This window comes from Corvus brachyrhynchos, unplaced genomic scaffold (assembly GCF_000691975.1).
Source record: "Corvus brachyrhynchos isolate BGI_N302 unplaced genomic scaffold, ASM69197v1 scaffold249, whole genome shotgun sequence".
NCBI classification, from domain to species: Eukaryota; Metazoa; Chordata; class Aves; order Passeriformes; family Corvidae; genus Corvus; species Corvus brachyrhynchos.
In genome coordinates, this window is record NW_008240226.1 from 861,101 (window position 1) to 881,965 (window position 20,865).

Genomic DNA, 20,865 nt, shown 5'->3' on the forward strand with positions numbered 1-20,865 from the left:
GAAAACTCTGTATTAAATATTAACTTTAATTTAGAAAGCCTGGAAAAGCTGATCTTCTGTTTCAGATCATTTGTGTTGGTGTGAAGTACTTTACAGGTTTGGGTTTTATTAATATTTAAAGAGTTATTCTGTGAGTTTAAGAATCTGTGTAAATATTTGTGTTTTCAAGTGTTTGATGTTCCCAGCTTGTGCCTTCCTTGTGATTCTCTGCCCTTAAGGTTGTTGCTTTTGGTTTATTTGAAATTCTTCATTATTTCTCTCTGTTGTAAATCTTCCCTGCTGTCAGATAAATTTAAAACTAGCTAGTGGACTCATAAGTGACAAAAAAGGAGATATATACCGGATGTGTACAAAAGCCTCCTTTCTTCAATCAAAAGAATAAATATATTGTAATAAAAGATGGGGTCCTTGAATCACTTTTTTGATATGTACCTTTGAAAGACTTGTTTGTTAATAACTTTAGCTCTTATTATCTAATTTCTCTGAATTATATTCTGACTTCAGATCAGGTTTGCAAGTTTCATCAGCTCCTGTAAAGCTGTTAGCATAGTACTCATTTCTTTTTCTTGACAGCATGTAAAATTAAGCTTAAACTCAGGTTTTCTTTGCTGATAAACCTTTGTAATTCTGGTCAGACTTCTTCTGCAAAATGGTTTTTTTCAAGACTTCCTAGGTATAAGTGAATGAAGAAGAGAATTATAAGTAACTTTTGAAAAGTCTCTGAAATCAGATGTACAGGAACTCTACAAGTTTATTACTGTGACTTGTGCTTTCTTCTTTGGTTACGTCTCTGGGTGAGTATTGAATGCAGTATTTGTTTTTATTCCCCTGTCCCTTGGGAATTCTAAATCACTTGCAGCAAAAATAAGACCAGTTGGCCTTAGATAAATTCCCAGTTACCAAGTGAGACCATACCAATGCCACAAGGTCATCAGCTATTGCCAAACCTTCAAAAGGAGAAATGCCTGAGGATCTGTTGTACAACAGTGCTGCTCAGAAAGTCCTTTATTCCGCTACTTGAAACATCAAAATGATGTAGTTAATTCCCCAAACACTTCATATCTTTGAAGTAACTCCAGAAAACTATTTCCAGAAAGCACAGAATGAGGAAAGCTGTAGGCTTTCTTAGAGTAGCCTGAGCCAAGTATTGTCCTGTCACCTCCCTGCACCCTCACAGTTGTGACCATTCCCCCAGATACCAAAGGAGCACCCTGCCCAACACCTCCACCATCCCCCATGATACAGTAAAGGATATCTTGTTGACCCTGAACTGCCTGGAATTACCAGCTGGTTCCCTAAAGGGCAAATGGTCTTTTCATATCATTCTGTGACTAACTGTGCTCCACATGTGCCCTGTGTGTGACTGTAACCTTAACCTAGTAAATAGCTAACCTCAAATAGCCATCCTCTTACCTCTTACTCAGCTGGTACCTTCTGTAAGCTCACAGTGCAAGTTAATAATTTCAGAGAGTATGTGTTCTTGCATTAAGGCTTGAGCTTAGAGTCTTGTCACGTGCCGTGGGAAAGAAAATCAAAATATCCTTGGAAAGAAACTGCTCTGTAATTTAAGGTTAGATATCTATGACTGCTTCATATATTAAAATGTAGTATTTCAGTGATTAACCCCCTCCCAAAAAACCCCCAAAATACAAACCAAGACATTTGCTCTTCTTGACTTATAAATTAACTCTTAAGTCCTAAAAAAACAAAACAAGAAAAAAAGAAGCAGAAAGGGAAGTGCAAGTCAGTGGTAAAAAAAGTGCGGACCTTGACCCATGGGTTAGACAACTGTGCAGAGCCAGCTAAATCATGACTGTAACCCTGGGGAATCTCCTCTGGCAAAACTTGCTGTTGAAACTGGAGGAGCAACTGTCTCTGTCTGTCAGCGTGGTCTTTCATCTGTACAGTACCCACCCGAGCAGAGCTGGCAGAAGAGAGCACATAGTACATGTGCTGCATCAGTACATAGCTTGCAATCGTCAAGCGGTCTCTGGGAGGTTGCAAAAAGGTCTTCCCAATCCTCCAGGGCAGGATTTTAGTTTAGCAGGGCACTTGTGAGCGCAGGTTCCCCCAAACTGCGTGCAAGGCAGGTTTTGTGCCAGTGCGTACACTAAATGTAAGTGAGCAAATAGTGTTTGGCCAAAATGGAGTCAAACTGCAGATAGCTTAAATTTGTTATTTGTGACAGTGATCCATAGCCGAATCTTGCCTTATTTTCAGTTCATTCAGATGAGAGAGGATAAATGTAAAGCATAAGCAGTGCAGTCTTGGTGTTCTGCACTCAAAGTACAGAAGGGAAGGAATCACAGAATATTTTGAGTTGGAAGGGACTCACAAGGATCATTGAGTCCAACTCTTAAGTGAATGGCCCATATGGGGATCAAACTCATAACCTTGGCATTATTAGCATCAAGCTCTAACCAGCTGAGCTAATCGAAGCTGCAGGGTCCCCTATCTGAGAACAGACATAAAGTATTTACAAAATTTACAAGAAAATTACTGCATTGCTGGTTGTTTTCATGGACACATCCAGCTTATGTGCTTGTTCTAGAGCTCCTGGCTGCTTTTTGTACCTTCACAAGTGCCAAAAAGCTTTAGTTGAGAGTACAGCTGGAAACTCCGTAGAACTTTTACCAGATTTTGCAGGATTTGGCTCACCATTAAATGTGTGGGGTCTTGGAGCTGCTGCTGCTTTCATTCAGACTTTTTCTAGTATCTGAGACTGCCAAGAGAGGTGACAAGTTCTTTCCTCCCCTGGTAGTTTCTTTAGGGCTGTTTTCTCTCTAGCAGCTGCTTTGAGACCTCTAATTCATTTCTATGCTGACCATCAACTCTGTGTCTGCCTGTTGGGGCTAAATGCTAGTATTACTGAAACTATAGAAAGGAATGCATTAGAAATAAAATGATTTCTTAGAATTAAGGATGAGGAAAAAGCAAATGGTAGATGTGTTTGCCAGTCTACAGCGATTGAGAGTTTTACAAAGGAGCCAAAACCCTCACGTCTTTCTGAAAAAGTCAAACTTTTGAAGTGGGTTAAGACTGCTGGTGAGGGAGGTAAGGTGGAGGGGCTAATGTGACAAGGTAAAGCCTTTGTCAGAAGCCCTCAGCTGTAATGCATGGATCTTGTATGTAGAAACAATGACTTTATAATCAGAAAACACTTGTTTGTATCATGTTATGGATGAAAAGTTTGCAGACTGACTACTGTTTCTTGAACTAGATGATTTGTCTGAGACTGCTGGCCACTTGCGCATTAAATAGATAAAATCTGTCAGACAAGCCACTCCTTGATGTGTGACACTAGAAATAATAATCATGATCTGTGTTAAATGTAACTGAGAATGTTTTCTTAAAAGGAAAAGGAAGACAAAAACCTGACTTCCCTGTCAGCTTACATGTGCTGTGATGATTTTTCAAAGAGAGGTCAGGTCCTGCAGGATGCTTTAGTTGAGAGGTAGCAGGCACACTCTGAGGAAAGCTTGTGATGATGCAGGGATGGTGTGAGTAACTACTGGGCTTTATTTTTGGACCTGGGGGCAGTGGACAGGATGCAGAAAGCACCTTGGATTTCCACAGAGCTAGTTTTGATCCAGTTCTGTTGCTCCTGAGCCAACTCCCTGTGGAGCTGCCTTCTGCATCTCACTCTCTGGGGTTTCTGTGGCTTATTTCTCCAGCAGAGAAGTGCTGTGTAAATGTAGTGGAGGCTGTTGTGGGTATTGCCTGACTCCTGTTAATGAGCCCTTCCATGTGGGGCTGGGGAGCAGAAACAATAATTAGCTCTATTGGTACCTACAGACAGCCATGGAGGCCAGAGCTAATAATAAGCCTGCCTGTATTTGGGTTCTTCGTGCTGAACACCGTAGGTGTGGTGTCCTTGTGCCTCGCCCTTCCAGCCCTCGGCAGCCAATTCGCCTCAGTCACCACGGCCAGCCTTTGTAGGAGTCTGCTGTTAGTCACACTGTCACTGGTCATCCCTCTTCCTCCTTGCCTAAAGCTCAGAATCGCTGGTGAGCATGGTGCATCCACATATCCCAGCAGATGCTGCTGCAGTAAGGCTCCTGGCTAGCACTTGTCTGGCTCCTGGAGGGGATGGCAGTGCTTCTGCATGGGTATCCCAATTTTTTTTGTCATCCAACATCATCATAGGCCATTGTACCTTTAGGAAAGGTTCACTGCTGTTTGAAATCGTGTTTGTCACTCCTGTGTTCTTGTGTGAGACTTGGGAGAAAATGTGGGAAGGTGTTTGTTTCTTCCGTGTTTTAGGACATTCGAGGGCTGTGCAAGCAGCTTGGTCATATTTATTAGTACAGTTTTAGGAATGCTTAGATACTGATGTGGTGCTCAAACCTGCTTAAAGTTGAGTTCCTAATTACAAGGGCTTCTTGCCACTGAATGTGGTGTTCTGATGGCAGAGATTGCACCTATTGTCCATCAGAATGCTTTTGGGAGGGATGTGATATTTCACTGCCATGCCTTCCCTGAGCTCTGTTTGGAGTTGTTTTTAATGTTAAAAGCCGGTCGTCAGACTCAGGAGATAAGCAGTAATCTCTGATTTCCTCTGATGAGGAATGTGCATACCTTTAGTGTCTGATTTTGGAGACAACACATGATTTTAAGTTGCTGTGAAGGTATGCACTTGGTTTAAGAACAAATGTCCTTTGCTCAGGAGTTGATAAGCAGTATCTTGTTAAGATTTGGTAAATCGATGGCTGACATGTGCTCAGTCTAAATTAGTGTGCAAATCAACCGGTAAGTTTTTAAACCAATATCAAGAATTGGTTTAAAAGTTTATGAAAAATGATGCTTAAGAACTAGGCCAAAATACTCTGTTATGAAACCAAGGGTGTGTATTTTATTATACAAGAGGAATTCTGTGTTGTATCTCTAACACGTGTTTAACTTGCACTGAGCAAAGCATGTGACATATGGTCCTGCTCTGGAAAGACTATGGAAAAACCTCTTGCCCTTTAATATGGGTTGGATTAAGATTCTGAGAGGCTGCCTGCTGTTGTCCTGTGGACAGGGTTTTCATGTGTCGGTGTGTTTGGTTTCTGAATCCCACAACACTTGCTGTTGGTCCTTTGGAGGCTGCACCACCTGCTGATTTGTAAATGTCCGTCTTTGTTGGGGCTGGTGGGGGAGAGAAACGAGTATAACAAATGGAGGGACGTTTTTGAACTTCGGTAAATAAATAAAAATCAGCTGTGACATGGCAGCCACATGCCTCCCTAGCGGTTCATAGAAATTAAACTCCAGTTTGGGAGATGCTTTGTAGGCCAGCCTAGAGCAGTCACTGGTATTGTGATGCCTTGCGTTCTTAACTAGGAAGTCCCTGGTCACACAAAAGTAACTGGCAATATCTGTCTCTTTATGGTTGTTGGTAGAGTTATTGAAAATACAGTGCCAGCCAAGTCAGGGAACAGAGTAAGTGGCAGATCAGCTTAATTCACAGTTTCCAGCCTTTTCAGAATCTTGTGTGTGTGTGATAGTGAGTGAAAATCATTTCTGTGTGACCAACTCTGTAATCTGTGGTACAAATGCAGTGTTTTAAGGCATCGAGCTGGCTATTTGACAAACAGTATAGGTGTTAGGTCTTGGTGTTCAGCTGTCGGATGCATGGAAGTGGATTTGGATTTGGTGGATGCCTTCAGCAGGTGTGATGAGATGAAAAGGATTTCAAAGAGCTGAGGAAGAGCTATCTAGAGCTGCTAATGGGGGATATTTGAGAAGGGTGGTTTCAGATTCTCTCCTATGGTTTAACTGTACAGCCAAACTAGCTGAATGGTTTGTTCCCCCAGAAGGGATATTTAGGGGCTGGCAGAGAGAAGTTTCACTGTGTGACTTCTCTTGTATTCTTTAAACTTCTGTGCTGTTCCTGATGGGTTTGCCTCGTGGGTGCTGAAGTCAGATCAGGGCAGTGTCCCCAGTAAACGCATCTGAAATATGGAAATTGATTCAACCCTGAGTAATACTTAAAAAAACAAACCCAAAACTCACGTCCCTATCAGAATTCTACCATTGCTTATAGGAAGTAAAAAAAACCAACCAACCAACCAACCAAAAAAAACAAAAAAATAAAACCTCAAAAAAACAACCCTAAAAGATAATAATTTGAAGTTATGAAATTATAACATTTCTGTTTTAGAAAATACCTGAGCTAAGAAATAAATTCAGGCTTGATTATTACTCTGGGGAAAGTACTTTAGTTTTCTGTTTGCCTCCTTTACACAGAGGAGTAATGCCAGCTCTGGAAGGATATGACCACCAGTAGCTTTTGAGATTAATTTTTGGGTGAGGAATGATTTGACATGCAAATATGTACTTTAGTGTGATCATTTGCTTGATAGCCTGGGAATAAATTTCATGTGACCTACTGTTGATGCTTCAAGTAAGATTTATATCTCTTGGAAGCAGTGCTCTGAAATGTGCTGGAAATTCATATGCTGAAAAAAAAAGAAAGAACGTGGCTCTTGGCTATCTTGTGTATTTAACTTCTGGCAAAATTCTATCCATCTAAATGAATCTTAATGCTTTTTTAAAAATCGTGAGTATAAAGGATGTATGTTGGAATATAAACTTTTGAAATTAGTTGTGGTACAATATTTTCTCTCTCTTCCTTGAGATTTTATGTATTTTATGATTTTATTGTATCTGCTTTTTTTTTTTAATTCATAAATATAAAGAAACTGAGCAACATTATTTCCCATAAAAAACCCCCAAACTCTCAAAAGCAAAAAGAAATAGTGCAGTTTTACTTCAGCAAATACCCGCTGTTGCCTTTGTGGTTGGAAAGGGGAACTTTATTTTTGTTTTGTTTGTTTAGTGTATTTGCTTTGGTTGGTTGTAAGCCAGCAATATAAAATGATTGTAAGTCAGCCACAGAAAACAAGTCACTGTATTTTCTGTTGATTATAGTACTACTGAGATATTTTTGTAGTAAGTTCTGGCAGAGCACAGTTCTCAACGCGTGCGGGTTCCTTTATTTCTGGATGTGAGTTGTCATGGTAATAAGCCAGGAGCTGCAGCTTGGAGCTCCTCAATGCTTAAGCCCAGCTCAGTGGTTTGTGACAAGTAACCTCTGGAGGAGCGATCGGGGTCTCCCCTGGCATCACGGGCTTCTAGAAAACTCCAGTTTACAAAGTGGAGGTGGCCCTGATGCTCTGGATGGTTCTGAAATGAGTGTATTGCTGGCTGGGTTGGGATTGAATTGTGCCTGGGAACTGATTTTTCTTGACCGGAGGGTGGAGCTTGTGTTTCAGGGTAGTTTTAGGATTTGTTTGGTTTTGGTTGGCAAGGGAAAAAATGCATGAACCAGAGGGTGGAGTGTGATGACATTTAGCACTTGGGACAGTGCTGAAACCCCCATTTCATTGCTGGGCTGCTCCTTCCCAACAGCACAAGGAGGTTTGTTCCAAGGTCTTGTTTGAAAAGCAAGGTGAAATGCAGTTGTGTCTGAGAAGCTTGGATAAATGTGAGCAGTCTGGACTGTTACAGCTTCAGATGCAGACAGATGATTGCAGGTGATTGTGCAGAGGTGACTTACTGGGTTACTCCTTCATCAGTTCAGGCACATTTCTGCCTTATCCTGGTACTGAATTTACAGTTTGTTCACAATGGAAACTTTAAACTGCTCACAGGAGCAATTACCACATATCAGTTGATGAATAGCACCTCTTCTATGTCCCTGTGACTTTTGCTCATGATTTGTAGTACCTGCCCCATGTAACACATCTGGTCCACCATGTGTTCATCCCCCATGAATACCAGTAGGCTACGGACTGTACCTTGGGATTTTTCTAATGATTGCAACACTTCTAACGATGCATTTGAAGAAGGAATACTGTGTAGCTGTGGCTGTGATGTTGAAGTCCCAGGACCCAGGCCTTACAGAAGCTTAATGTTTTTCAGAAAACAGATTGGCCACTATAATGGAGATTGGATGAAGGTTTCTTCTAGGTCAAGTTTGTAGTGATGTACCTCCTTCATGGCAAGTTTTTTGACTGGCTTAGTTATTCCTAGGTAGTGTGAGCTGTAGTCCTTGTGCATAAACTGGTATCATGGATATTAACCTGCCTGCTTTGAAACCTGTAGACTAATTAAGCACTCTTAAAAAAAACCCCCAAAACGCACGACTAAAAGTATCTGAGAACTGTCATATCTTAATCTTGCTCTCACAGCTCTTTTGGGGAATCCTCTAAGCACATCTAACTATTAACCCTACTTTTGGAAGGCAGCCTTACCTGATGCACCATGGTCGTCTTTTCCTGGCCACCTTGGTTGGTCCTGATGTTGATCTCTAGGCTGATGTCCTTTAAAGTGCTTCTGCCATCACAACTCCATGCCAACTAGGAGTTACTTTTTTGACTATTAACTCCAGGACATTTGTGTATCACTTCATTTTTCCCTGTTTTGTTCCTGATTTTTTAAAAAAGAAATCTTTTTTTAATTGAAAGCTGCCAATCTTTCAATTCAAATACTCTATATTTGAATAAACTTAAGTAGAGTCGATCTCTGCTACAAGTAGTTGTTTAAAAATAAGTACCACCGTGTTTAGTAGCTGATCTATTTGTTAGTGCAAGATTGATTTTTGTTTAATAGGATACTGGGTGTTATTTCATATAGCTAGTAAAAAACGTGGGACAAATAACCGTATCTCAAAACAACTTGTGACTCTCCTTAGCATTAAAAAAAAACCCTCTGCGACAAAATATGTGAATATTTGTGCAATGAATGTGAAAATGGATTTAACAGCTTTAATACAAACCTCCGACTATTGGCAGTAAATATTAAAAGATGCAGAAAGACAACTACATATATTTTTAATAGTGAATAACTGAAGTGCCTTTTATTATTATGGATTATGCTGTCAGTAGGAAAGATCTTTTGTGGTGGAACTGTTTTGCTTGCATTTGGACATAGGATCAACCTTTGGATTTCTGACTACGGAACTTGGGCTTTTGTGTTAAGCATTTAATTGTCTGACTTCTGAGAGTCCAGAAAGCAGAAAAGAAATGCACTGCACTACCCTGCAATTTCCTCTGCTCATTAGTTTGCTCGTGGACTTCTATGACATGGCAGGCTTTAATTTTCCGTCTACCCTTTCCATGTTCATCGCGTCATCTTCTGGAATGGTTATAATAATGAATGTCTTAATTTTTTTTTTTCTTTATTTTGCTGAAAGCTTTATGACCAGCAGGATATGTTGAATCAGTTGGACTACTCTTAAGACAGTGTGAAAAGTCTGTTAGTGTGGGTGGGTCATTGAACCTTCCAACTCATTTTTGCACCCTTTCAATTAGAAAAAAAAATTCTAAAATGCAAAAATGAGTATGTATTGAGGTAAGCTCTTTAGAAAGAAAATAAATTCACAAAAGAAATAAAGTATCTTTGAAAGACAGGAAAGCTGATTTCAGTACCCTGCTGAAACATCACATTTCTCTGCAGTTGTTTCACGGTGATCCTATGGTGTTTCTCCAGCATCTGACATTGAAGCAGTAATTCAGTTAAGTCTTTGGAAAAGCATGGTTCTATTCTGTTCAGGGACTACTCCCAGGAAAATGGGATTTCTCCTTTTTCTTCATGAGGTTTTGGAGTTGCTCCTGATTAGCTTCATGCATGGGTACTTCAGTTCCAGATTAAAATTGCCTGTTCCTCCTGTTTCTAATCCAGTTTAAAAATTCCACCCATAACCCAGAACAAATATCCCCACCCTCCCCATGGCGTAGCTAAAAAATAACAATTTTTGAATGTCAACAACTGTTTTAACTAGATCGATACAATATCTCTTTTCCACTGCCTAGAGGAAATGAAGGCTTGGGTTGGCTGGATGGCCTGTAAGCTCCCTTCTGGTCAAGGCTAATTCCCAAGCTTAACCATGCCTGGTTGCCGTGGAGTGATGTTTTGTCATGAATTTCTCAGAATGTAATGCATGTTAGTGGAAATACATACAGGTTTAAGATGGTAAGATTTTTCAGAACTTTCAGGTAAATTTACAAATCCAGTGTACTTCCTTAAAACATGGCCCATGGAATTTTCATTCATGTAAGTACCAATGAGGGTCATTAAACATATGTAATTTCACTTAAATATTTCATTTCTTTTCATATAGCTGCCAATTCAGCGTCAATAAATGATTTCCAATAACTTAGGCTTTAGTTTATTTTAAGCCACAGATCTTTATGTACAAAAGTAAGAATGGCTTGCAGAGAAATGTTGTAGCTCACAGTAAAGTTAAAAAGAAAAATTTATCTTAAATTGGTAGTATAATAGGTTGGATACTGGCAGGCTTCCCATGTGGCAGCCCCCCCATCTGAATTTGAAGGTCCTGGTGTAAGAACAAGAATGTTAAAAATTTGCCGCACATGACAAATAATTCTTTTTAATCTCTTTATGGCTCAGTGATAAGTGTGTGCATACCTGGGCATGCTCCTGCAGAACAGTTATGAGCATGTTCAGGTTTTTTTCCACTGCTGGCACACTGGAGGTGAAGATGAAATACTCATCTTCATGTGTGCATGGCAGTGATTTTGGTATCAGCAGTACTGCATTTTTCTGTCACCATGGAAGTCAGTTTTTGTGGTTTGCTCCTGTCTTTTGGCAGGTCAGTATTTGCAAGATGTGAGCTCAAGGTGTGAGCGTTTAGTCCTCCTCAGGTCTTGCCTGCAGAGGGAGGTTCGGCTGGGGTAGCTGATGTGTTGTTCCCTGCCCTGCCCTGCCTGCACACCTTGCTGTCTCTGAAGGCAGTGACTTGTGTCATCTCCTGAGCTGCTCTGGGTGAGAGCCTGGCATTTTAGTGTGAACCAGATGTGAACAAACCTGTGTGAGAGTGGCCACGGCTCATCTGTGGGCATGGAAATTTTTGTGTAAGCTAGGTGGGATTGATGTTGCTATAGTCCAGTCTCTTTCTTTTGGTCATGCTGGCACTGCTTTGGCCTTGGTGAGCCAGTACAGGCAGCCAGACAGGGCAGTGCTAAATCAATAGTAGAACAAAAAGGAGTGTAAGTGCTTGGTAGAGCTACCCTAGTGGCTGAGAGTCATATGATTTCAGGTGCTGGCTGTGTGAAGAAACGGGAAAAGACAGGATCCTACAGTTACAAGGAAAGAGAGGCAACTTGGGTTTGGATTGTGGCTTCACTGCTCAGTAACAAGAAAAAACTTGGCATTGCTGCTCTTGTTAGTACATCACAATTTGGGGAGGTCCCAGTCTGAGCTAAAATAACTGTTAAGTCAGCCATATAGAAATGCCTCTTCCTGCCAGCAGTTTCATGGTCTGTTGAATCCCATCAAAGACGTGTAGGTCCCACCTCCTCCGTGCTGCAGGAGCACTTGCCTCCGTTACCCCGACACTGCAGCTCGTGTCTCATGCTGCCGAGTGAGCGGCTCCAAGCTGGGTCCCTGCGAGCAGGTGCTCACCCTGGGGCCAGGGAGGTGGCAGGAGCCCAGCATGGAGGGACCAGGTGGGACCTCCTGTCCTCACAGCAGTGAAACTTGGGCTTGGGGTGTGGTCTGGAGCGGCCACATGTGATGGGGAGTGAGTATACCCCCTCCCCTTGGAGCCTGGTTCTCGGGGAGCCTGGTTCTCAGGGTGGTTGTCTGAATGTGAACTAAAGATAGGTTATTTTTAAGAGATCAGCCTTTCAAAGGACACCGAATGCTCAGCATACAGACCTTTTTGAGCCTCAGGTGAATATTAGGTGCTTTGAAAAGTTGGTTTTTTTTCTTTTTTTTTTCTATCCTTCAAGACAGTGAATCAAGGAATTAGCTTGTTTTTTTATTTTTGCCTTTTGATTTGAAAGAAACCAAACTATTTTAAGATGAAAGCTGCTCTCTGCTTGTTTGCCACATCACAGAAATGAGTGAATTTCTTACTTGGAGAACAATGAATTTCTCAGGATTTTGCTTAACTGTGGCAAGGATGAATGGTTATGTTTGGCCTGTAGTTTTACACCTTAATGCAAACCAGGACTGAAAACAGTGTGAGCTTTCAATTTTTAGAGAGGTTTAAGTTTTTCAGTCCAAAATAAGTAATTTTCACCTCTCTGTCAATGTTAATAAAGTAAAAATGTCTTCATTAAGTTAGTATGAATTTGGGGCCAGCATTCTGGTTTGGGTTTCTCTGGTTTGTGTAACTGGCATTGCCAAATATGTTTGAAGCACAAATCAAATGGATAGAAAGTCTGGGCATAAAAGTAGACAGATTTTTATTAGCATGGAGAGCAGAGGTAAGGTTGCAGACCAGTATGTTTCTGCAGATCTAATTGAAGTTGAGCTATGTTAAAACTTGAGTGTCTGTTTTGTTTCAAAGTACAGTCAGAACTTTAAAGTGATCCATCTGACACCACAGAAACAAGCAAATTAAGAAATAACACTGAATTAAACAAATTTCATGCTGCTTCCCACACAGCAACCCAAGCATATGACTTTGGCTGCAGTACAGATTTAAGTGTAGATTAGATTTCAGTCTTTTAGCTTTCATTTAAATAAAAACATGCTTTAAAAGCTGCGCTTATTTGTGCTTTGCATTTCATTTTTGGATTTGGAGTTTCCATTGAGATGTTTTCATCAAACTGCTGCCACAACCTTTATGTAGCAAGATCAGCTGAACCTTTGCATGGCTTTTGCCTTTTTTTTTTTTTTTATTCTGCTGGCTGGATAAAACTAGAAAGCAGAAAGCTGGTAGTTCCTCTGCGCTTTTGGATAAGTAGTCCTTCCTGTAGCAGAATATTTAATCAGTTGTAGCAGTGATGATTCCTCTTGACATGTTTAAACTCTTACAAAGTTACATTGGGAACAATGAAGGGAGAAACTGGAGGGCATGAGGTTCTCTGGAGTTTCGGTGGCTCGCTCTGCCCCCCGGTGGCCATTCGGGTACGCGCCTTGGAAAAACAGCATCCGAGGAAGCCTCTGCGCTGCTGTCACCTGCCTACTCCCATATATCCTGGGCATTAGCGAGAGGCAGCTTTCGGGGACGCTGCGGACTGGCAGAAATGTCTGTGTAAGTCGCAGGGGGCTTGAATTTAGCTGCTGCTCTAAGGGGTTTGCTTGACTAGCCGGCGTAAATCATGTTAGGTGTGTTATGTCCTTGAAAGGGAGAGTTCTTTTCCTGAGAAATTTAGAAGTTTAGCTTTTGTCAAGAGTCTTGAATATCAAAATCAAAAACTTTCATAGCTCACATGCCTAGGTTTATGTGCCTGTGTTATTTTTGTGAAATGGTTTCATTTCCAGCACTTGGAATCTGCTTAGGATATTGCAATATTTGACACAGATGTTTCTGAAGGACTCTTGCATTCTGTCAATTCACTTTGAATTAAGAAGATGAAACAGCTATTTGTGTTCGATAATGAGTGTTTTTTGCCAAGTAAGTGCAGCATAGTTTTTCCTGAGATAAATGGAAAACTGATGTGACCTAACAACAATAACTTGACATTCTGATTTTATTTTTTTTAATTTGCTTTCCTCCTCTTTAATGCTGCAGGCTGACTGGAAGTGTGAACATATGAATATATATTTGCTCTTTTGACTCTACTGTAGTGTTTTTTACTTTGCAGTATTATGGCGAAGTTGATTGTGTTGCTGTTTTTTTGTTACTTCAATTTCAATGCCGAACTTTTGGTGCTAGAGGGAGCTGTTCCCTGCCAGACGCCTTTGGAAAGACACCGCTTAAGGCATGGGCAGCAGCTCACTTTGGCACTTGTCGGAAACATCCAGTGCATGGCAGCTGAGGTTTTAGAATGTTTTCTTGCTGCCTTTTTTTTTATTTTTCCAAATCGAGAAAAAAGCCCCTCACCTTAGTTCTCAGCGACAATATATCTTTAGCCAGCAGCCATGATGGAAGCACGAGTAAAGATTTCATTAGCTGTGTTTTTTCCTCACCCCTCCCCTTTATTAGAGCTCTTTAGAGGTTTTCTTTTTTTAAAAATCTCTCTTTGTCCCCCTTTTTTGTTGTTGTTTGTTTTTGTTTGTTTTTTTTTTTTTTTTTTTTTCTTTTTCTTTTCCACTCCTCTCCCCCCACCTTCCCTCTTCTCACTGCTGTATCCTCCTCCTCCATCACCCAAACCCCAAACACATCTGAAGAAGCCATTCAATTAAATCTCTCCTGACTCCAGCTGGCTCCTGAGTGAAAGGTCAGCAGTGTCCGGGAGGGAGAGGCGTGCTTTTTTTTTTTAAGTCAAGGACCTCCACCATCTGCAGTTCCTCATCTGGGCACCTATGGGACATTGTATTTGCAAATAATTGACAAGTATGCTTGTATTTTGAAAGGGAATTACTTCTGAAAAGAAACCAAAATTAATTCTCTAAACATACCTTGTTTTTGCTGCTTTTGGAATTGGTCAGAATGATTTAAGGCTGGGCTGGATGAGGCTTTGAGCCACCTTGTCTAATGAAAGGAGACCCTGCCCATGGCAGGGGTGTTGGAATTATGATCTTTAACATCCCTTCCAACCCAAACCGTTCTATGGTTCTGTGACTCCCTTCACTGATTTAATGCATTCCCCCTGCTCTGAGTCACTTTAGCTGCATTTCTCTCGGAACATAACCTGTGTTCATCACTCCTTTGTACATCTGTGGGGTTGGTCGCCAGGTTTGTGTCTCCCATCACAAACTACATACCCATCGATCCACTTTAAGGTCTGTAAGCTAGCATCCTTAATGGTTCTCTATTCTTCTGTGAATACTTTACAGCAGATAAAGTTTCTGCCGCTCCAGAGCAACCTCCGTGCAAGCTGCTGGCAGAAGGTTACTCTCCCTTTTTCTCTGCTTGTTGTTAGAGAGGCTTGCTGGAACTGAGTCAGAGCAGCCCTTTCTGGCCAGGCTCTTTTCCATGTAAGATGCTGCTATGAGCATCCAATCCTCAGTGGTCTGCTCCCAGCTTCCCAGGGCAGCTGTTGGCTTGTGCCGTGGAGTCCGGCATGTCTGGCTGAGCAGCAGCGGTGCCACAGGGACTGTCTGGCTCGCATCTCACCCTGCCGCCAGCACAGGGCTCCCGGGAGCCTCTGCTCACCTCCAGCCTGTCTGCCGAGTGAGCAGGTCACTGACTACAGCAGACATGGCTTTTCACACACTTTTATTAGTATGAAAAAAAAAGTGAAAAGGTGAGCAACTACTGTATTTTCTCTTCAAAACCCTCTGTGCGCAAAGCCCCTCCATCCCAATACATGCATAATTACTTTTGTCTTTGATGTGCCCTCCGCTTCTTCGAAGGACCAAAGCCTCTAGAGGACAAGGGAACAGAAGGGCTGGAATTGAAGTGAAATTGCAGCACTTTGGCTTGTGCGTTCCTTCTGCTTTTTCAAACGGAATGTTTGCCTTTTCCACTGTGAGAAAAAGACATTTTTGTTACAGAATGAGAGACACCTATTTAGCCTTAGCCATTGAGCGTAACTCCTGGTATCTTTTCTGATCTGTACCATGGGTTTAACAAGTACAGCACATTCCTACACTTAATGTATTTAAGTGGATTTTCTTTCTCTTTCTTAAATTCAAGTTCTCTCTGTGATTTCAATTTTTTGTCTTTGCCCAAAGAGCATTCTTTCATTGTGTCTAAAAACAAGTATTTCTGTACTTTTTAGGCAATTTTAAATACACAAATATTTCACTGTGATCAAATCCTTCACGAATTTCTAGCTTTGATATATTCCATTACTTGAAAACATCTTCTTACAGTAAATTATAAGAGTTGTGTTTGGTGCTAGTTTATTCTCAACTTTGTCAGCCTCAGTTAGTGGTTGTGGACTGTTGCTCTGATTTTTAATGAATTATAGATCATACTTTGTCTCTCAACTAGCAAGTTTTAAAATAAGAAAAAGGATGATGAAACAGCATGAAATCCATGAGCCAAAGTTAAATCAGTCTAAATAGAGGTTGTTGGCTTCACTGAAGTTTTCTCTTAAGCACTGTAGTTATTTTAAGTGTAACTTGAGCGAAGCCTCTAGCCTGACATTAGTGTTTCCACAGTTGCATTTTAGGAAGTTTTAGTCTTGGATGTTGTTTTCATATCTTTATTAATGTTTTGTCAGCTGGATTTTGGACGTCCACAATGGTTGAATATAACACTTCACCATATTGTAACAAGGATCATATTTGACTTTTTTTATTATCTCATGCCAATAATTTTCTGTTTATGCCAGCTTTTTTTTTTATTTAAGATTGTGGCTTATCTTCCATTTGAAGAGGATGCAATTTTAGAAATATCTCTGTACAATGGGGTATTTTGTTAGACGGTGTTGTACTTTTTTTCTTTTCCCCTGAACACGAAAAGATTGGTTCCTTTATGACTTTGCTTTACAAAGTAAATGAAAGTTTTTTGGGATGTTGGCTTTGGAAAGCAGGACTGTGATAGTTGCAAAGTAGTTCTTTGTAATTCTGGACTAGGCTTGTTTTCTAGACATAGAGTAATGACAGCAAAAGCAGAAAGGTTTCTGTATTTGACGTGGACATGCTATCATTCTTCCTCGTGTGAAGTTCCAAAGTATAATCAAAGGTGTTCCTGTAGTTTGCCTTTAACCTCCTGGAAGTGTTCCTACTACCCCTGTTAAGAGAGCTTTGGATGCTTTTAAAACCAGCATTTTAACAGCTTGTACCAAACTGAGAATACTAATAATGTTTTCCTTATTTTTGTAGGACTTGGAGATTGTGTATTCATATTTACATGGAATGGAAGCATTGTCTAATCTGAGAGAGCATCAGCTAAGGTATGATACTTTGTCATTAAAAACCATATATGTTAATGCATTAACAAGGCAAAGGAACAGTAATTTTGGTAACCATATACTACTCTTGTGTACCCTACCTCAAACTGCCTACCACTGCATTCTTCTATTCCCTTCTTTATTTTCCTAACTCTTCCTCCTTGTATGTGTGCATAGTGTATCTCTATCTGTTCTGTCCTTCCTATTTCTGCCTAGTATGGATGTATTTGTTTTCTTTTCAAACTTTTGGACTAGAGATAAATGCTTTACGTACAGAGTACAAGCCCATATATTGATGAAATCATTTATGTAATATATAATCATGAGAGCAGAGTCTGTTTTTCAGCTTCTGTTTCAGTTTGTGCCTACTTTTGTTTGAAATTTTAGACACATTACGTACAACACATGCAAATAGTATTTAGTAATAATACTTGATAAATGTCATCCACACTTTTTTATTAAAAAGCTTCTTGATTTGAAACAAATAAATTCAAGTCAAAACTTCCACGAGAGCTTCCTATTTTTTTTGGTAAAGACTTGTGTTTGTTTGATTTTTAAGTTATTGTTTCAGTTGTCGTCACACAACAGCTTACATCATTTTACAGAAGAGGTTTCTTAAGGGTATTTGGGCATTAATGTGAGGCTGGCAGCTACAGAAAGAGGCCAGCACATCTCCTGTATGCCCTGTGGGTAGAGAGGGTGAATAACTGCTGTTTTATGTCCTGAGCTTTGCCAACATTTGCCACATCTGAAGATGCTGAAGCAACTTTGCCTTGATTAATGCTGGTTTAAGTTCTAATTTCTGGCCTCTTGCTTTGTCATTCTGTGGGAGTCCACATTCCCAAGCCAATATTCTGTAATTCGGAGAAAATAAAAGGCAGGGTTTTCTTTCTTCCAAAGTGCTTGAGACACATTTTGCAATGTGAATGTTAACTTCAAAGAAGTCTCTGTAATTACTTTTGCTTTGGAAGGAGGCCATGGTCCCATTCAGTTAAAATATTTTGTGTTATGTTATTATATAGTGCAATACTTCTAGCACATAAAGTTTTGCATAGCTGGAGTTGAATTGATGTTAACTTGTTTACAAAGATCAAAGCCTGCACATATGGTTGTGTGGTATGTTGATGTGTGCTTCTTGGCTTCCTGTGCAGCATGAGGTTCTTGCTGAGGAATGTGAGGAACTCACTCTCCCAGCATAGCTAATTCCTCAAAGAGAGCTTCTGTTTACAGTACCATACATGGAAAAGGCTGGGCTCCCAGCAGATGCTGGACTGAAAGCTTTTATAGTATCTTTTAGGATACAACTCTTCTTGTGGCAGTGGAATGCCACAAAAACCTCTGAGAATCATTAAAACCTAGTGTATTAAATGTAGCCTCTAGTAGTGAATAACTTACCATATGGCTTGCTGGTGATCTCATCTGTAATTTATTACATTTGTTTAGGAAGCGGATAAAGGTCGCGTTTGAGTGATTGAGCAAAAATTGGACACCAGTATTGACCAGAACTAATGCAATTTTTCAAATATTTAAGGAAGCAATCTAGTTTGTACTACTTAGTCACTGTAATTTCTAGCTGTTTCACTGTAACACAAAATTTGAAATGCTTGGCTACCTCTGTAAAAGGCATTTTCTCCCCTATTACTGTCCTAAAAATGGGACCCAAAATGCTGTAAAACTCAGTGCCAGTGGTGAACTTGCGTGACTTTATCAAGAATGTGCTTCCTTCTATCCCAATTCAGAGGGGAACAGAACTTGCTTGTTGAAGTGATTCTGTTTCCTGTGACTCCTGCTCTTAGATGGCACATTGCCCAGCATAGTTTCAGACCAGTAGGGCACAGACTATCCTTGAGCAGTATTTAAATTTTTAAATCTGACTCCTAGCAATAACTTCTCTTCTGGTATCTTCTCACCAGTGACTTCATGTCTGTGCTCCCCTTCCCTCTCAAAACAGGATCAGAGAGGGAGGATGAAAACCCAGGAGGTAGAAGCAGACAGTAGCTTTTCAGTGTCTGTAAAAGAATTTTACAAGACCCAGTTTTATGGTAAAGTGTCTAAAAAAAGATGGTTCTGTGGTTCAAAGCTTTTTTGCTGTGCCAGGATGCAAAAAGATTTTTCATTAGCTGAAATTGATATGCAATACATAATGCTTAATTTTGTACAATAGAGACATTTTTCTGTAAGAAAAGTTCTCAAAGATGGTCCAAAGTGTAGATCTAAAATACCAGGGTCTGGGAAAGTCTGTGGTAGTAAAACTTGATTCTTAATTTTTATATCTATCTATTTGCAAGCAGAGTTAAGATTTTCAATTTTCTAATAACAATTTATGAGTAGTCATGATACCACTATAAGCTTGCCTCTTCTGAACAGAAAAATCATTATTTCTCAGTGGGCTGAAGTAGAAAGTAAAATCCTGTGAGAGAGGAGTGCTATGGTGACTTTTGTAGCAGTCTGTTGACTACTGAAATGAATGATCTAGGAAATGGCAATTGAAAGTTACGTCAAACCCAGACCAATTCTTACAGGCCTCAAATCAACTTTTTTAGACTTTTGCCTGAGCAGCAATTCTTGAGTGCTTTTGTCTGCTTATGATATTACTGCTGGCAGCTGATGATTGATACAGCGAGACTCTGATGATGGATTATGTGAGGAAAGAGAATTTATTTCCAAAATTTAAATATAGTTCCTTATTTGAATGTTCTCATGAGCCTCTTAGGTAAATCTCTGTCTGACTGTCAAATAGCCTTGGGGTTTGCAGTCTGCTTCAGAGCTATAGAAAGGCCAGGGGAAGCAGGGGGATTTGTTTTGTCCCCAACCCCCAGTAATTCGCAGGGCTCTTTCCTTAAGGCAATAGACAGAAATGGCATTGTGATTTTTCTACATCAAGTTAACATTGCATTTCCTAGTATGTGGTAAGTTCTATTATAGTTGCTCTCTATTATGCCACATTTGTCAGGCAGACAGTGAATACGAAAGCACTTTAATCCTCTCCTCTAGACAGAGGATTTTCCTGCAGGAAATTCTCTCTCCTTTGAACCCTCTGGGATTTCAGCATTAAAATCTCATGGTAATTTTCAAGTTGCTGAATTTTAGCAAAATGAGAAGCATTGGTTTACCATGCAACATAATTTCTTGTTTTATCTCTTGGGCCTGACTTGAAAAAGAGAGCAGTTTCTGTATTGTATCTCTGATTAGTGTTGCACATAATAAGTTTCCAACGGTTTCTAAAATTCAGAATTGTTTTTATAAAGCTACTTGCTTTTACCACATCACTTTGTAAAATGAGATCTGTATAATTTTTACTTATTTTTTATAGAATTTTTTATGGGAACAGCTACATCTAGTGTCCTTAAATCAAATCTGATCTTGGATGAACTAGTAACTTAGGTGCTTAGATTTTACAATTTGTTCCCTTAAATTATGAATCAGCTTGGATTTAAATTAGTGGTTAGTTTCTGTAAGTGCTGGAGTTACCTGTGGAAATGCTGAGTAACTTTAGAAACTGAAGTCTTTGTGACACTGATAGGAGTCGTAACTAAAATTGACTTCTTCTCTTTCAGACTGATGTGTGAAACTGTTAGATATGAAAGGCATGAAGCAAATGAAGTTCTCTACTAGTAAGTATTTCTGCTTCCTTTTGTATGATGTTCAAAGAATTAATTCATATTAAAGTGACTTGAGGACTGTTTAATGCCAAAATTCCTTGCTGAGTGCACAGTCTGTAAATATAGATGATCCACTTCATTTTAATCATCAAACAGCGGAGAAATTTGCTGGTGCCAGGGAGCTCTTGCTTGGTGGTGCATGTTGTGCTAAATTTATATAAAATTAGAGGATGTGAGATGTCTTCTCATTAATTGTCATTTTGTCTTACTTCAATTTTGCGAAAGTAGTAGTGATCAGCTTTTTGTGCCAGTGGTGCCAAATTGACAAATCTAACATGGTTTATAATTAGCAGGGATGTGCTCTAGTGTCAGCTCAGATTTACAGTAGAGATCTGAGAATTGTAATTGCTTCATTTATGGACGCAATTTATTGAAACAAAAGGCTTATCAGATTCTTACTTGCTGCCCCTAACCCAGACTGTAAGCACATATTTTTCTAAGTTGTCTGGCATTATTTGAACATTTAAGCATACAAAGAATACACTTGTATGCCTTCTTTTGTACGTGTGTGATTT

General features: G+C 40.0%; 1 protein-coding gene across 8 annotated transcripts in view; it reads left to right on the top strand.

Moving 5' to 3' along the window:
• The first annotated feature begins 12,799 nt into the window (after positions 1-12,799).
• Positions 12,800-20,865, top strand: part of RAPGEF2 (Rap guanine nucleotide exchange factor 2) — a 134,345-nt gene continuing 126,279 nt past the window's right edge. For all 8 annotated transcript variants that reach the window (XM_017745110.1, XM_017745115.1, XM_017745116.1 and 5 more), the window contains exons 1-3: positions 12,800-12,994; positions 16,621-16,691; positions 20,246-20,302. In XM_017745110.1, the coding sequence (XP_017600599.1) occupies positions 12,815-12,994; positions 16,621-16,691; positions 20,246-20,302 (308 nt within the window). In that variant the 5' untranslated portion in view covers positions 12,800-12,814. The remainder of the gene's footprint in view (positions 12,995-16,620; positions 16,692-20,245; positions 20,303-20,865) is intronic.